The sequence below is a fragment of the Mauremys reevesii genome, linkage group 1, assembly GCF_016161935.1.
Source record: "Mauremys reevesii isolate NIE-2019 linkage group 1, ASM1616193v1, whole genome shotgun sequence".
NCBI classification, from domain to species: domain Eukaryota; kingdom Metazoa; phylum Chordata; order Testudines; family Geoemydidae; genus Mauremys; species Mauremys reevesii.
The window spans coordinates 345,717,598-345,734,641 of NC_052623.1; the positions used below are offsets into that span (position 1 = coordinate 345,717,598).

At 43.5% G+C, this 17,044-nt stretch overlaps 1 protein-coding gene across 4 annotated transcripts in view; it reads right to left on the reverse strand.

The window, feature by feature from the left end:
• CAMK1D (calcium/calmodulin dependent protein kinase ID) overlaps positions 1–17,044 on the reverse strand; it is a 351,475-nt gene that overhangs the window by 321,063 nt on the left and 13,368 nt on the right. The window contains exon 2 of one of the 4 annotated variants that reach the window (XM_039519399.1): positions 12,601–12,731. The exons of 2 other annotated variants lie outside the window; for them this stretch is intronic. In XM_039519399.1, coding sequence (XP_039375333.1) covers positions 12,601–12,602 — 2 coding nt within the window. In that variant the 5' untranslated portion in view covers positions 12,603–12,731. Of the gene's footprint in view, positions 1–12,600; positions 12,732–15,152; positions 15,182–17,044 lie in introns of those variants that run through there. One more of the 4 variants, XM_039519398.1, reaches the window with a different exon arrangement.

Sequence of the window (17,044 nt, forward strand, 5' to 3'; positions counted from 1 at the left end):
AATATATTTTAAAAGTGTTTTTAATTTATAAAGGGGGGTCGCACTCAGAGGTTTGCTATGTGAAAGGGGTCACCAGTATAAAAGTTTGAGAACTACCGAGTTACACCATCCCAGGAGGGCAAGATAAGATTAAGATTCTACATTATGAAAAATGGCGGCATGCCGCGGGGGGCGCTCTGCCGGTCGCCAGTCCCTACGGAGACCAGCAGAGCGCCCCCCGCGGCATGCCGCCCCAAGCACGCGCTTGGCGTGCTGGGGCCTGGAGCCGACCCTGCGTAGGGACCATTTATGCAGGGGAGCAGAAGCCAAGAAGAATTGGGCAGGGGGCATGAAAGGGACTCTGCAACCTGCCCTCGCCCACAAGTCCTTCCACAGGGTTCATGGCATGCCTTAGCAGAAGTGGGGAAAGGCCTCTATGTGGTATGCATATTCCAACCCAACAGAAACACAAGCAGCAAAGCCAAGGAGATAGCATGCTGCCAAAACCAGCATTAACATGTGCTCTTTGCTGAAGATACATGAGGTGTTCACCATCGGAGGGCATGTCTCAGGGGACAGCACAGAGGGGTAGACCCAACCATGGAGCCGCAGCCTCCTTTTCCTGAAGATCCCTGGATTCTATAGAACTTTCTCTGCCACCACCCGACGCCCCACCTGTCGAAGGGAGCACTGACCTGAACTCCACCAGGATCTCCTGGCTGACTTTCCTGCACCCTCCTCCCATCAATTTTACCATGGGAGGTTACAAAATGAGCATTAGATATCAACCACTACACCATTTGTAAAAATTCCTGCTCTTCTGCATAATGATCCAGAAATAATTTTCAGCAGATTGTCTGCATTGATGTGACACTGCAGGGTCCGATTCACCTTTCAGTGTAAATGCCAACTCAGATAAAGGATAACCATGGGCTTTCAAAGCTGATATGGAGAACTCGCATTAGAAAACTCAGAGGTACTCAAAACAATGATGATGGCTATTTTCAATCAAAGGGAGAGTTAATGTTTAATTTCTGTTGTCTGTTCAACAACAGAAGCTCCCCTCCGCATAACAAAATTCACTGTGAACGTATATAAAGGAGGCTTCCTTCAGAAGGACAGCTCAAATGGAGGGGAGGGGTACTTTGGGAGGGGGGGTTGTTTTTCTTTTTAAAGGCTTATTTGAAAACCTTCAGCCTAAGAGCAAAGTCTTATGTATGCCAACTGAATCTGTGCAAGGAAAAAACGCCTGCCTCCCTCAGTGGAATGAGAAAGATTAGCTAAAATTTCCAGAGACATTTAGAAAGCTGGTAAAAAAATAAGCAAGAAAGTGAAGGGAATGAAGTCAATCCTAGCTGAGGGAACGTTGCCTTCTGCCAGCAATGGAAGATTTTAAAAGTTGGCTCTTTTTTATTATTTTTTTTTGCCTTTTCTCCACCTAAATATGCGGCTGGGAATTTCCACTGACTGCCAAACTATAGTAACCCTTCAACTGCATTATAAGTAAGCCTTCAAAGCAACATCTTACACACTAATGTAAAGTAACTGCATTAGACCCAACCAGGCAAAGGCATGTTGCTATATCCATCACATCCTGCCTCCAGGATCATTAGCAGTATTACATATGGAACTCATGCTTGCTTGGTGTGTCACTTTGTCCTCCTCTAGTGGTGGCTAGGCCAGCTAGAGATTAATGACCTTGCTATAGCCTTGGCTAAGAGAGCTACATCTTTTAGCTTAGGCAGTAGATGTGTCTGCCTTAAGCAAAAGGTTCCAGGTTTGATCCCCACTGCCTACAACCCACCAATGGGGCATTACACATAGACAGGATCTAGCTCTGCACAACCAAACCTTCTACTGACCTAATTCTGGACTAGTGATTAAAGCACGGGTCTAGGAGACCTGGAATCTAAGCCCAGCTCTGTCATGGGTTTCCTAAGTAACTATGGGCAAGTCAGCCCATAGTCTTCAAAAGTGGCCCTTGATTTTGGTTGTCTAACTTGGGTCTGATTTCAGCAGTGGAGAGCTCCCAGAACTTGGCCTCTCTGGTGAGTCTGTGAACAAAAGGGCCAATTTGTTCCAGCTAGCATGGCAGTTTTTGCATTGTGGACACTAGTCTGCTAGGAACTGGTCTGACACCACCAACTAAACGGATGTACAATCTGTAAGTCACAACCCAGCCACCATGTGGCAGTGACTTCCAGTCACTAACACAATGGACTGGATTCAAATCAGCAACTTAGGGGTCCTATTTCCATATCCCTCAGGCATCCAGCCCATTTCTGGTTTTCTGTCAGAATTCTGGCACTCTCTTAGGCCACTGTCCTGTGAAGGGATTTCAATAAGATTCCTTGTGGATACAGAGTCCCTCCTGTGCTGGTCCTACTGCAGCTTGAGGTGAGTGGTGGTCTTAAATGGGATTTTGGCTGGGGGAATCTGGTTATTTTACTTTATTTTTAAAAAAGTTATTTAAGGATTCATCTGAAAAGGGCAGTCCTTTCTGTAAATGCTGCAGGTCCTTCAGAGCAGGAAATAAAGCCCTGTAAATAATGCATATTTCCTTTGATTTCCTGCAGGGTTTCACAGGTCTTTCAGTCCCTTACAGCAGATCTTTAATGTTAACTGCAGTCTTCAGTTGCCTCTACCACTATACGGGTGGTCCACCATCAAAAATTATACAGTACACACAAGAAATAGACTCAAACTAGACACAATAAATTGTGTATGTTCAGAGCTGAGTTGGTAGCCGTAGGTTCTTTTTTGCTTCAGCCCTCATCCCAGAAAAGCTACAGCTCTTCAGAGATCCTAGCGACCCCTCCAGACCCAGACATGTAAGACTAGGTCTCATTGGCATGTCTACGCAGTTCACAGAAGCAAGCCTCACAGTTTGAGCTAGCAGGGCTTGCACTAGTGCTCTAAAGATAGCTGTGTAGACAGTGCTTTGAAGTTGTGGTTTGAGCGTGAGTTTGGGCTCTGAAGCCTACGGAAGGGGGTGGGCTTCAGAGCCCAAGCCGCAACATCAAAGTGCTGTTTTCAGAGTGCTAGTGCAAGCCCCACTAGGCCAGGCCTGTTGACCTGAGCTGGGAGGCTCGCCTCCACAGGCTGCATAGACCTACCCATTGACTTCACCCCTCCAATGGGACTTAACCTCATGCTTAGAGTCTGTCATGTGCTTAAGTGCTGAACGGGAAAGGACTGACACTTACATGTAAATGCTTTGCTGAATTGGGACCTTAACAGTATGTCTACACTGCAACAAAACACCCACAGCTGGCCTTTATCAGTTGACTTGGGCTGGCAGGGCTCAGGCTATGTGGCTACAAAACTGCAGTGTAGACATTTGGGCTTAGGATCACTGCAACTTTCCCAGCTTCATGTTTTCAGTCCGAACGGGATCATTGAAATCTCTGAAAAATCCCAGTGGGTTAAGCCATTTGGTAAAAAGCCTATGAACAAGGGTGAGCAAGAGTACAGTATTTTATACTATTAAAATAATAATGTATTTGGCTTGACACTGAGGCCTGAAACACTTCAATGCACTTAAATCCATCTCTGTTCAGGACAGCACTTAAGCACATGCTTAGCTGTAAGCACATGCTTATGTGCTATCCCGAATAAGGTTGTTTTCTTGAGGTCTCAGGCCTGTTTGAGCCCCCTCATTCAGGCTGAAGAGCACCCTCAATTCCCAAGGAGAAAAATGGAATTTCAGAGCTCCCTGTATCTTGCAGAAGGTGCTCCAGATTTTGCAGAATGAGGGTCAATGTCATTTGCTTTTTCTACAAGTTTATGAGAAATTCAACAGGCCATCCATCAGCCAGCACTGTACTTCAAAAAAGAAAGAGATAAAGAGCTTTACCTTCTGAGTATATAACTTTGCATAATAAAACTTGGAGATTTTCTGATGGATGCTGAACACTCTAATGCAGCAGACTTCCCCGGCAGATGTAAATCATGCAGCTTTAATGAAAAATCTCTCCACAATTTAAGCTGCAAACTTTCCCTTTCTCCAGAGCCAAAGAAAAAATAAAAATGTTTTCCACTTACAAAAGACATTTTAGAACAGCAGTGGGGAAATGGGAACTAGGCTCACCATGATCTCTTCCTATAGTGCCTTTAATAAGTGAACAGAACGAGAAGTACTTCTGGCACTTTAGAGACTAACAAATTTATTTGGGCATAAGCTTTCATGGGCTAAAGCCCACTTCATCAGATACATGCAGTGGAATATATATATAGTGAAATATATATATAGTGAACATGATAAAATAGATGTTGCCATACCAACTCTAATGAGACTAACTGATTAAGGTGAGCTATTAGCAGGAGAAAAAAAAAAACTTTAGTAGTGATAATCACGATGGCCCATTTCAAACAGTTGATAAGAAGGTGAGAGTAACAGTAGGGGGCAAACTAACATGGGGAAATAGTTTTTAGTTTGTACATGACTCATCCACTCCCAGTCTTTATTCAAGCCTAATTTAATGGTGTCCAGTTTGCAAATTAATTCTAGTTCTGCAGTTTCTCATTGGAGTCTGTTTTTGAAGTTTTTTGGTTGAATAATTGTGACTTTTAGGTCTGTAATTGAGTGTCTTACTAACAAAAAATTATTTAATGCAAGTGAAGCCCTTGCATAGCACCTCCTGTCTCCCATTGCCACAGGCAATCCTACAGCCATCCCCAAAAGTACTTTCACTTTACATCCCCTCCCAGCTTCTCCCAAGCCATACCCACCTACAACTCAGCTAGCAGAGGAAGGGAAAACCCCATAAAACGACATTTTCTGGGTTGCAATCTCTTTAGCATTTCCTGGTAAAGTCATACATCTACAGCAAACATTGTTGTAAAACCACCAGTGGGCTGGATACAAATATAACAAAACCCTCTAGAACTGCCCTGTCTGGATTCCCCACCCACACTGAGATGAGTTATTCAGCAGTGTCAGAATATATGAAATATTTAATTTGATTTGGTTTATATGCCCAATTTATAATTGGTCCTCTGGGGACCAATCCTGCTCACCCTGGAGTCAATGGCAAAAGGCTCATTGTTGTCCACGGGAGCAAAACAGGGCCTTAGCAACACTGAGTGTCTCACATACAAGCAGCACTCACAAGATGCTAATGCATCATTACGACCTGAGTCCTAACACACTAGAATATATCTTAGTGTGAAGGTGAAGACTTTGATAATAATTTACATTAAGCTACCTCTTATATAGCATTTGTCATCTGTAGCTCTCAAGGTACCTTACAAAGGAGATCAGTATCATTATGCCCATTACACAGATGGGGAAACTAAGAGAGATGCAGTGTCTTGCCTGAGGTCACCCAGCAGGCCAGTGGCAGTGCTGAGAACAGAAGCCTGATACCTGAGCTCCAGCCCAGTGCACTATCCACTAGGCAACCCTACCTCTCACAGAGCACATTTCATTTCAATGGTCCAGGCCTGCAAGATTTCTGCTCCCAAAACACACTGACCTCTGTAGCAATTTTCCATACACATGGAATTTAGGTTGGAGTCCTATCAATTTTCCGGCACTAATGAAATGCAACACTGTCTCTGGGGTAGACAGTACTGGCAGCACTTTTGATTTGATCGCCAGTTTCGTGATATCCGGTGTTTTTCTCCAGCTCCCATGTCATGTGATTATAAGAAAACCTCAGCTTTTCATTTTTCAGACGGGAAAATAAGTTTCTAGCCACTGTGGTTGTAGAGAAAAGCCTGAAAATGTGGCTCTTAAAGGCTCAAAAACCAGAAGGCAAATAAAAAGAACTATATATATATAAACTCATTGATTTTTAAGACAGTCTCATCATTTTTTGGGACCTGACTCCTGAGTTCTGACTGGGTAGACGGCAGCAGCCAGCACTCAGGGGAAAAGAGACCATTCAGTGAAGGACACTGAGGGTACATCCAGACTACCCGCCGTATCAGCGGGTAGCGATCGATTTATCGGGGATCGATATATCGCGTCTCGTCGAGATGCGATATATCGATCCCCGAACGCGCTCCCCATCGACTCCGGAACTCCACCGGAGCGAGCAGCGGTAGCGGAATCGACGGGGGAGCCGCGGCCGTCGATCCCGCGCCGTAAGGATGGGAGGTAAGTCGGAATAAGATACGTCGACTTCGGCTACGGTATTCCCGTAGCTGAAGTTGCATATCTTACCTCAACACCTCCTCCCCCCCAGTGTAGACCAGGCCTGAGGAAAACCCATTCCCTTACACTCAGCTTACTGGGACTTTAATGTGCATGCACAGCAGCAGATACTCTGCTTTTAAGTTCTCATCTGACTCCACAGTAAACTTCATGGAATTGAATCTAACACCTCCCTGGAAGGATGAAAGGTTAAATCAGCCCAGCTGGGATTCAAAGTCCCAGGGAGTCTAGGTATTTAAAACCTGTGACTCAGTCCTATAAGGGGCTGAGCACCCCGACGTCCCATTGACTTTAATGGGAAAGCTTATCACCTTGCATGATCTGGGTCCTGGTGCTTTAAGAGTGAGGCTTTCAAAAGTTCTCAGCATTGGCCTAATTCTGGAGTCAATAGTAAAATTCCTACAGTCTACAGACTTCACTGGGAGCAGAGCTAAGTCACTGTTGAAAATCCCACCCTAAGTCATTCTGACATCTGCTTGCACTTGTCATACAGCAGAGACAGATACTGATGGGAAATGAAATCCTCTACTTCTTTTCACAGCCAGGGCATGAACATGGCAGCTGTAATGAAACCTACAGTCAGTGCAGACTCCAGCTTATAAAAAGGACTGAGCTGAGGACACAAAGCTAAACTTGACATGACAGCATCTTAACAAGTCAGCCACGTTGCCCTGCACAAAAAGGAAGACTTCATTGTGGACTCCGTGTGAGACTCTGCATGCATTTTCTTAGTCCAATCCTCTGTGGATTTTTCATCCAGTGCCTGCCCAGCATTATTTTTGCCATCAAAAGCCCCATAAAAGAATACACAATGCTATGCTGAAGGGCAAGGCTGACAAAAAGCCCATCAGTCTGACAGATAAATGCTGTTTAAGGATTACTAATCTTGATTGTTCCTTGAACAAAGTTTTGCTTCAGGAGCTCAGGCAGGTATAAAAGTTTAATGCGTGTCCTTTTGTGACTGACAGCATCCAATTATAATTTCAAGGAGCTTTTCTCCTCCAAACTGGGGGAAATAGTTTAGCTCTGACACATTTACAGACACAAAACTATCAGCAAAATTGGAGAGACCAACGCACATGCTGGGACAAATTTATCCCTGAAGTATGCCCATTTAAATCAATAGTTATGCCAGAGATTAACATGTGTGTGTTATATAAAATGTACTCTTAAGGCCCAATTCTGCTCTCACTGACATCACTGAAAATGCAGTGAAGTCAGTGAGATTGCATTAGAGTAACTGTTGGCAGAGACCTTAGTCCTTACAACACAAGTTAAACATAAGTATTCAGCAACAGTCACAGCATAAACAGATGCCAGCAGATGGTATTACACTGAATAAAATCAATCAAGGGCATATACAGTATGTCAAGAGTGCAGTTACAAAAACAAAGAGGAGACCTGTACATCTGTTTCTTAATGAAGCCATTAATAAAAAACCTATTAGCCAGCAAACCGAAAGATAAAGTCCAGGAGGACAGCAACAATGCAACAGTGGATAAAGAAATGCAGTACGTATCCCAGTTCAACAGTCAAAATAAAACAGGATGTTAAGCTGACACTGAAGCACCAGATCATGCAAGGCACTGCTGTGCAGAACTCTGGTAGACATATGACGACCCAAGATTTCAGGCTCATAGTCAGATTCGGGGGTTTGCAGTGATTTCTCCTCATACTACCTTGCAGGAAAGAGTAACTATTTCCCATTCTGCACTGCTCTTCAACCACTGTGACTTACTGCTAACAGAGCAGAGGAAAGGGCCAAAAATAAGATGTTTTAGGCGAACTAAATAATCCCCAGGCTACCTTCCAAGAGTGACAAAACAATTATTGTGGGGAGAGTTAGAGCTGTCTTTGACCTGGAATAACCAACTGCCTCGCCATAGTTACTGCTTGCAAATGTCTACATGGCAGATGGCATATAATTGCATTCTCTGGAGTGCACTATATTTCTGGTATTTTACCAGGAGGAGTTTGCACTGGCCACGTTAGTCACAAACGGGGAGTAACTGCTAACCTACAGTTAATGTTATATATTGGTTTCCATTCTAACCTCCTCTTTTCACTCCATCAAAACTTTCACCTTTTGTGACGAAGATTTCCATTCATGGACTCTGCCTGAAGCTGAATATATTTCAAAAGTTTGAGCAAACCAAACAAAAACAAAACAAACAAAAAAATCATTCAGCCATTTTTACCTATAAGGAAAGTGACAAAATATATACTTTTCCAATAGTACAAAAAAACCTCATGACCTTTTTTCTAAACAGCTCTACAGCCTAGATGGCTGGAAGCTGAAATTTGAAATATACCATTGATGTAGTCCTCACTGACAAGATATGCCTTTGGTTGTACTGGTTTTCATTTGACTGAGTTATGAGCCTTAGAAATTAGCATATTAAGTATGTGTAGAAAATGTTTTTGCTAATTCATTAGGCATTCAGCTAAGGACTTGCTTCAGGAGTATGTGTGGCTAAGCAACCTCTGCCAGATCCCTCATTATAGCAGACTACATGGTTCACTCTGCCACTAAGCTTGCCTTCTCTCTCTAGGCACTTAGATGGCCCTTGTCAAAGAAATTCACAAACTATAGTGACAAGTCTCATTTATAGGTGATGGGAGCCATATGACCTAGATCAGTGGCTCTCAACCTTTCCCATGCCAAAACTCCAGGTTACAACAGAAAAAACAAAATTGGGAACCTTCCTGTCTAGCCATAAAGAAAGGAAAGGTGGTCATGACTCGGTGAAATCTGCCTGTGACTCCCAGTTTGAGAACCCATGATATACAACAAAGCTACATGCCTAGCAAAATGTGTAGGCAAGTATACTGATGGCTCCTTATAGACTATGTAAGAGGCAAAAGGGTTGAAAGAGAACTCCCACATCCTTTGTAAGGGGAGCAGAAGAAAGCCCTACTCAGATACACCTTAGGCAGTGCTTCATTTGTAATGAAAGAGGAGCCAGGGCTCAAGAAAAGAGGTGCCAAGGCTAAAGCAATGATTTGCTTTCATAACTGGTGCGGCAAGCCCAGAGGTGCAGGGGCTATGAACTGCCAAACCTAGAGGTGCTGGGGCTCAGGCTTGGCACAAATTAAGCACTGGCTTTTCGGTGTTTCACGTGTGGGGCAGATGTGAAGATGAACATGAGGTTCAAACACGTTACATTTTAGAAGGTGGCATAGAGCGGATTTTACACCATGCCAGACAAGTGCATGGGGAGAACAGAAGAGAACAAACAAAGAATATGACCAACTAACACCTACATATTTAAGGCTCAGATGACCTGAAATAAACTGGGTTGCCATGGAACTGCCATTTAACAGCAGCATATAATATGGATCTCACAGCACTCAGAGTGCTCCTCCCCCACACCCCCAACTTTTTAATGCTGGTGAAAGTGCCACACTGACAACAGAAGAAAATGAAACCTATTTATCCATAAAACAGGCACATCACCACAGACTAGCTTCCCCAATGCTGCCCTCCTAATATTCCTCAGTGTGATTAGCCGTCTAAGGGCAGCTGAACATTCATACCCAATCAGTCTTGCTGCCAAGTATGCCATCCTGTGTATTAATCAATGCCAACTGGCACAGTTCTGGTCCAGTTGTTTGTTTGTTTCATTTTTGTTTTTTTAAAGGTTCATAACCTGCCGCTAGGAAAGGGACTAAGACCATCAGCTTTTTCCCACAGGACCAAACAGCCATTATAAACTGACAAATTTCACCTGCCAGATTACAGCCAGCAGCCAACCCACTGCATCATCCAGGACCATTCAGTGCAGTATAATGAAAGGCCTGGTTTGCAGTAAACCCCCACATCTCTCCAGCTTACAGTGCTCATTCGCATGTGGGTTTGGGATTTTTTTTTTTTGGTTGATAGAGAAAAATAATTTAAAATCGCTAACATTTGCTCCAACCTTTCTGCTACTGAATAAATAAATAAAACACCAAGAACAATTTAAACTGAGGCTAAGTCTACACTGGGGGGGGGGGGTGTTGACCTAAGATATGCAACTTCAGCTATGCGAATAGCGTAGCTGAAGTTGGCATATCTTAGGTCGATTTACCTGGCCGTGAGGATGGCGGCCAGTCGACTGCTGCTGCTCCCCCATCGACTCCACTTCCGCCTCTAGCAGCGGTGGAGTTCCGGGAGTAGACAGCAGAGCGATCAGGGATTGATTTTATCATGTCTACACTAGACGCGATAAATCGACCCCCGATAGATCGATCACTACCTGCCAATCCGGGTACCCTGAGAGAATCAATGGGAGCTGAGTGCCACACCCGCTTAGGTCCCTTGGAAAATTCCAGCCTTAGAGCTGGGCAAAAAGCATAGCTACCAGGGGTGGCTCTATGTATTTTGCCACCCCAAGAACGGCGGTCAGGCGGCTTTCAGTGGCATGCCTGCGGGACGTCCGCTGGTAACGTGGATTCGGCAGCATGCCTGCGGGAGGTCTGTCGGTCCCGTGCCTTCGGCGTCCCCGCCGCTGAATTGCCGCCGAAACCGCAGGACCAGCGGACCTCCCGCAGGCATTCCGCTGAAAGCCACATGACTGCCACCCTCACGGCGACCGGCAGGCCGCCCACTGCAGCTTGCCGCCCCAGGTACGCGCTTGGTGCGCTGGTGCCTGAAGCTGCCCCTGATAGCTACACTGTATATTGAAGCAATACATCATTAATTTAGGTCCAGACCACACTATGATTAGACCAGAGATGGATAAATGACAAGTGATCCAGAAAATAATGTCATTATTGGCCATGAAAGACTATCTGAGCAATACTGCTGAAAACAAATGAATGGATTGGGATTGTACTGATAAAAATCATAACATTTTTATGACACTCACTGAAAAACACAGCACACCTATTATATGCTCTATAAATTGATTTTTTTCATGGTTCTCTTGTCAAGCCACTGAACAAACTGAATAATTGCTTAAGGAACTATGACAGATGTGACCAATTTTTGTGATTTTTTTCCCTTCATATTAAAGTGTAGTGAGACTCAAGAAAGTAACTCTCTCAAAAGAACATTGTGGTGTTCTGTTTCCTCATCATGATTTCAAGTATAACTGGTTCCATTTACAACTCTTAAAGTGAGTTCGGGAACCACTGGTACTGCAAACTCAACCTGGGATCTGCAAATCCAGTTGTGTTCTGACTCAGACATCATCCCCAGCATTGCAGATCCTGCAATCAGAATGTACTTTGCTGATGGGGGTTTTTAAAGATGCATGAGGCAGGAAAAAAAAATCCTGCTCACTCCTCTGCAGATGTATTGCTTCTGCAGGGTTAAGTGGAGAAAAACTTCTGTGTATCAGTGAAGTCAGCAGATGTGACTCAAAGACACTCTGGACCTGATTCTCCACTACTTTATACCTTGCATTGACATTTGCGCCATGTAAACTGCCGTCGTGACTTGGTAGCAGTTTGCATCCAATCTGCACAGTTGTAATGACAACGCAAAAGACGCAGAACAATGGAGAAAGACACCGTGAGTGTCTGAGTGCTATCTGCCGACTTCACTGATACAAACAAATTCTACTCCTGTTCACATTGCTGAGCCAATACGTAATGAGCAGAAGATATCTGGAATCAAATATATAAACTGCTCCTTAAATGGTATTTCTGCTAGTCATTCCCCTTGTCTTTCATGTTCTTGTACTGCTATTTACCACCACTTATGGTAATAAAAATTAAGGAAATGTATCCCACAATCCCATGGGCTGATTTTCTTTGTCCTCAGGACAGTCAAGTTTGGTGGACAGTCATGTCCTCCCACACCGCACCGCAAACAATGGGCTAAAGCAGTTTGAGAGGATGCTAAGAAATCTGGGATATGGGTGATTGGACTCAGGCCTCATACTGCAGTGTAGATGCTGGAGCCCAAGGGTGGGACCAAGGGTTCAACAATTCCTAACCTGGGATTACAAATTACAATTACAGATGCGCAAGCCCTAGGTTAACAAACCCAGGGTTTGCAACTTGAGTTCTACTAACCCTAGGCTTACATTGCGGTGTAGACATACCCATAAGCCCTAGCTGACCCCAAAGGAAGAACTCCACTCACAGCCTCCCAAGCTGTGCCAACCCATGGAAAGTTGTGAATCCAGCTACCACACCCAGTTAAGTGATTCATGAGGAACAGGGAAAGGACCCAGGAAGCAATTCAACATACCAGAAGGGGTGGCAAAAGAGAGAGAATCAGGTGAAGAAAGAGGAGCCTTCACCTCCCACCTACACTGGGGTCTCAAGTCACTTGAACGAACAACGGGCCACTCATTGGTTCCTTTGTTCAAACTTACTCAACAGTGGCATTCTCCCTCCTGTAATATTCTACACATTATATGGGAAACTTGCCAGATGAATGAGGCAGCACAAATGCTCAAAATTAAGTAATAAGAAAGAAAGAAAGAAAGAAAGAAAGAAAGAGGAACTGGCCCAGTCTAGATACTTACATGCCTCCTATTCATTGTCTGTCTTTCTTTTAACTCTTGAGAACGCTGTGCACATACATTACAGCTGCTTTGTAACTTGCATGCATGGTATATTCCGCCAGACACCATATGAGTTAATAATCCTGGAAGCACTACAGGAATTACCACCAAAGAATAATGTCAGATGTTAGAGATGGGAAAGAGCTGTTATATCATATTATCCACGTCCCCCTGCAGGATATAGCCTTCATATAGAGAATGCTTCAGATATGGAACTGAGAATAGATGCTACATGTAGTTAACTTGATTTCCTATTCTTAGTCTAGCTGAAAAGGATTTTCCTTCAGCAGATGGAAAGATACAGTAATGCACCACAAAAACAGCATCATGAAGCCACTGTATATAGCAGAAGATGAACAGAAATTGGCTTGAGCTGCAAAATTTGAATCCAGAGGCAAATTTTAATCCATGTCTGGGGGTATTCACATGCTGAGTTTTGGTTTTGACCCATCATTAAAAACAACCAGCCAAATTCAGCTATGGTGTACATGGGCATGACTTCACTTGAATCTGACCTAGTATTCTCTTGAATTTGACATCACCACAGAAATATGAACTATATAATAACACCACAACACATTTATACAGCTTCTTTCATCCAAAGATCTCTGCATATTTTCCAGCACCGAATAATGAAGCCACACATATAAGGCTGGTATCACAGTATCCATTTAACATACAAGTACATAGAAAGTAGCCTCAGTTCACACATGGCAAAATCAGGAACAGAACTTAAAAAGTCATACTTTCCATTGTTCTGCCATAACCACTGGACCACATCAACAGCCACAAGAAGAGAAGAGTTGCTGCAGCACCATCCCATCCCCAAACTAGACATATGTGTGTGGGATTTGAGTCATAACATGAAACTGCACGTGGTGTTCAGGTCCTTGGTGGAAAAAGGTTGAGAGCCACTAGGCTTAGAGTATGTATTACACTGTCCACAGAAACTGTGCCTTATGGCAGAATAACAAATTCTTCATCTGGGGTTTTATCTGCATGCTTTGTTTTGTTTTTTAAACTTTGCATTTCTATAGTACAGCAGTTCTTAACCAGGGGTCCACAGCTCCCAGGGTGGCTGTGAGCTGGTTTCAGGGGACCCCGAGGCCCTGATTCCCAGCACCCCTGCGGGGCTGAAACCAGGAACAGAGCCACAGGGCTGCAGCTGTGAGCCCACTGCCCCATGGGGCTGAAACTGGGAGTGGAGCCGCGGGGAACCCTGAGCCCTAGCTCTCCCCCGGTCTAAAGCCCTGAGCCCCAGTGCCCCACAGGGGGAAAACCCCAAGATCCCACACCCCACCTGGAGCCTCCCTCACCCCGTGGCTGAAGCCTCAGCCCCACCAGTGGCTGAAGTCTGGAGCCCTGAGTGCCCTCCCAACACATACATATGCGGTGGCCAAAGCTAGGAGCCCCAAGGCCTCCCATCAGTCCCAGGAATTTTTTTAGTATGTTGCAGGGAGGGCTCTACTAATTAATTAAATCTCACAACACTCCTGTAAGGTAAGTCAGTATTATTATTCCCACTTCACAAACAAGGAGGGAAAAGCAGAGAGGCATTAAGAGCCAGATATACAGTGATATTTAGGCACCTAAAGACACAGATAGGCATCCAGTAGGACTTACAAAAAAAACTAAGCAGGTTAGGCACTGATCTCCCATTGACTTTTGTACATCGGCAACCTAGGACATTGGGGGGAGGGATAGCTCAGTGGTTTGAGCATTGTGAGCTCAATCCTTGAGGGAGCCATTTAGGGATCTGGGGCAAAAATCTGTTTGGGGATTGGTCCTGCTTTGAGCAGGGGGTTGGACTAGATGACCTCTTGAGGACCCTTCCAACCCTGATATTCTATGACATAGATGGGACTACAACCCAGTACTGTTCTTTAACCAAGAGACCATCCTCTGTCTTTTGACTTTCCCCTATTGCAGATAATGCCACACGACTATGCTTACCTGTCATATTAATATATTTTCAGTTTTATTTCTGTTTATGATCTCTATTAATATGTCAGGGATGCACCTGCTTGCTTGTCTGAGTAAGAATTATCTGAGCTGTCAGTAAAGAATATTAAAGTTGCTTGATTTTTTTTTTAAATGGGAAGTGACAGGACCGATTATAGCAGTTGATTCAATGTCCTTGATTGTGAAGCTCTCTAAAGCCTTTTATCTAGGTCTATCTTTTAATAGGCTAGGATTTAGGTCTATAACATTTCTCTGAACAACATGGTCTCACGGCTTCTGCTAAAAGTACACTGCATTAGACAGTGCAAATGTCAATTCCGCATTAGAAATACAAATAGAACAATCCAAGCCCGATGTACTTTTGTTGCCAGCTTCTGTTCTCAGTTACTTCATGTCAATCTGGAGCAACTACAGCAAACTGGAACAACTGAAATCAATACAATTACTCCAGATTTACATTGGTGTAAATGACAGCAGACAACTCTATTTCCTTCAGACATCTCTTACTTAAAGTGATGCACAAAGAGTTTTCTATCTATCTAGGTACTTACATGGCGCTTATCATTCTAGTAACTGAGCACCTTACACCTGTTTACCTTTGAGAAGCTTTTCATTTCTGCTGAAACTTCAGCTCATTCCCAGCTTCTTTTCTACATGTGAGCTGATTCTTGCCTAGTAAAAATCACAAGCCCTCCCCAAGTCAGTAAGGTGAACATTAGCTTAGAAAAGAGATGACGAAGGCAGCATATTATAGAGGTCTATAAAAGCATGAATGGTGTGGAAAAAGTGAATAAGTAAGTGTTATTTAACCCTTCATGTAACACAAGAACCAGGGGTCACCCAATGAAATTAATAGGCAGCAGGTTTAAAATAAGCACAAGAAAGTACTTCTTTGCACAACCCAGAATCAACCTTGGGACTCATTGCCAGGGGATGTTGTGAAGACCAAACTATAACTGGGTTCAAAAAAGAATTAGATAAGTTCATGGAAGATAGATCTATCATTGGCTATCACCAAGATGGTCAGGGATGCAACCCCATATTCAGGATGTCCCTAAGCCTCTGACTTCCAGAGACTAGGACTGGACAACAAGGGATGGATCACTCAGTAATTGCCCTGTTCTGTTCATTCCCTTTGAAGCATCTGTCCTTGGCCATTGTTGGAAGACAGGATACTGGCTTAGATGGACCATTGGTCTGACCCGTATGGCCATTCTTATGTTCTTATTAGGTTTTCTCTCACCATTTCAAACCTGTTATTTCCTTTATTATAATTTCTAGCCCAAGTAAACACAGATGAAATAAAAGAAACCTATTAGGGTGGGGCAAGGGGGTATAAATAGAAGTATAGGATTGAAATTAAATAAGAACATTTACACTGATATCAGGACAAAATTCCTAATGGCAAGAGCAATTAGACAATGGAATAGTCTTCCCAGGGAAATGGTGGGAAAAAAGACTAGATTGGGCAAAGCCCAGGAGGATGGAATTCTGTTGTGAATGATCCTATACTGACCATGTAGATAGACTAACTATGCTATTCCCTCTTTTCTTTCTATCATTCAACAATTCCTCTTTATTTTTAAGCAGCTGGGTAATAAGGGTAAAAATAAAGTAATGGGAATAGTGCATAGATAGTGCTTCGTATTTTCAAAGTCTTTTACAAGTGTTAACTAATTAAAATTAATTAGACATACAGTCCCAGCCGGAAAGCCATATAAATATGTCTAGAAGAAGCTAGTGATAACCCCCCTTCAAGAGACAGCACAGTCCAGTTTATAGGGGCACTGAACTAGGATTCAGGAAACCTGGGTTCTAGCCCTGATTTTGCTACTAAGATGTTGTGTGACCTTTGACTAACTCTTATTTCTCACCCTTTTTGTTACCTATTTAGACTGCAAGCTCTTCTACATAGGGATTGTCTCTTACTATATGCTGTATATACTACTATGTGCCTAGCACAATGGAGCCCTGACCTATGTTGAGGACTATCATAGAGTTCAAGGCCAGAAGGGACCACCAGATCATCACATCTGATCTCCTGTATATCACAGGCCACCAACAGCACCCAGCTCCCACACACTAAACCCAACAACCAAAATTAGACCAAAGTTATTATAGTCCACAGCTGTATACACCTACTATAATACAAATAATAATAAGAGTGATGTTATCTTTACATTTCCCTCATCAGGGCCAAGATCCAAACATAAACAATATGTTCAGCATTTGCTAGTCTCTCAAATCAAAAGAAAAACAAAAAACAAAACCGAGATCATTCTCAAGTGTGGGTAGGTCACTGTGCTGTAGCATTTTGAACTACCAAAGCTCCACCCTTTTCTGAGAACTCTTACATATCAAGCATCATAAATGTAAACATATTTCTGCGTGATAGAATAATATAGCTTGGCAGGCATTTTTAATGGGGTATTCTGTTAAACCA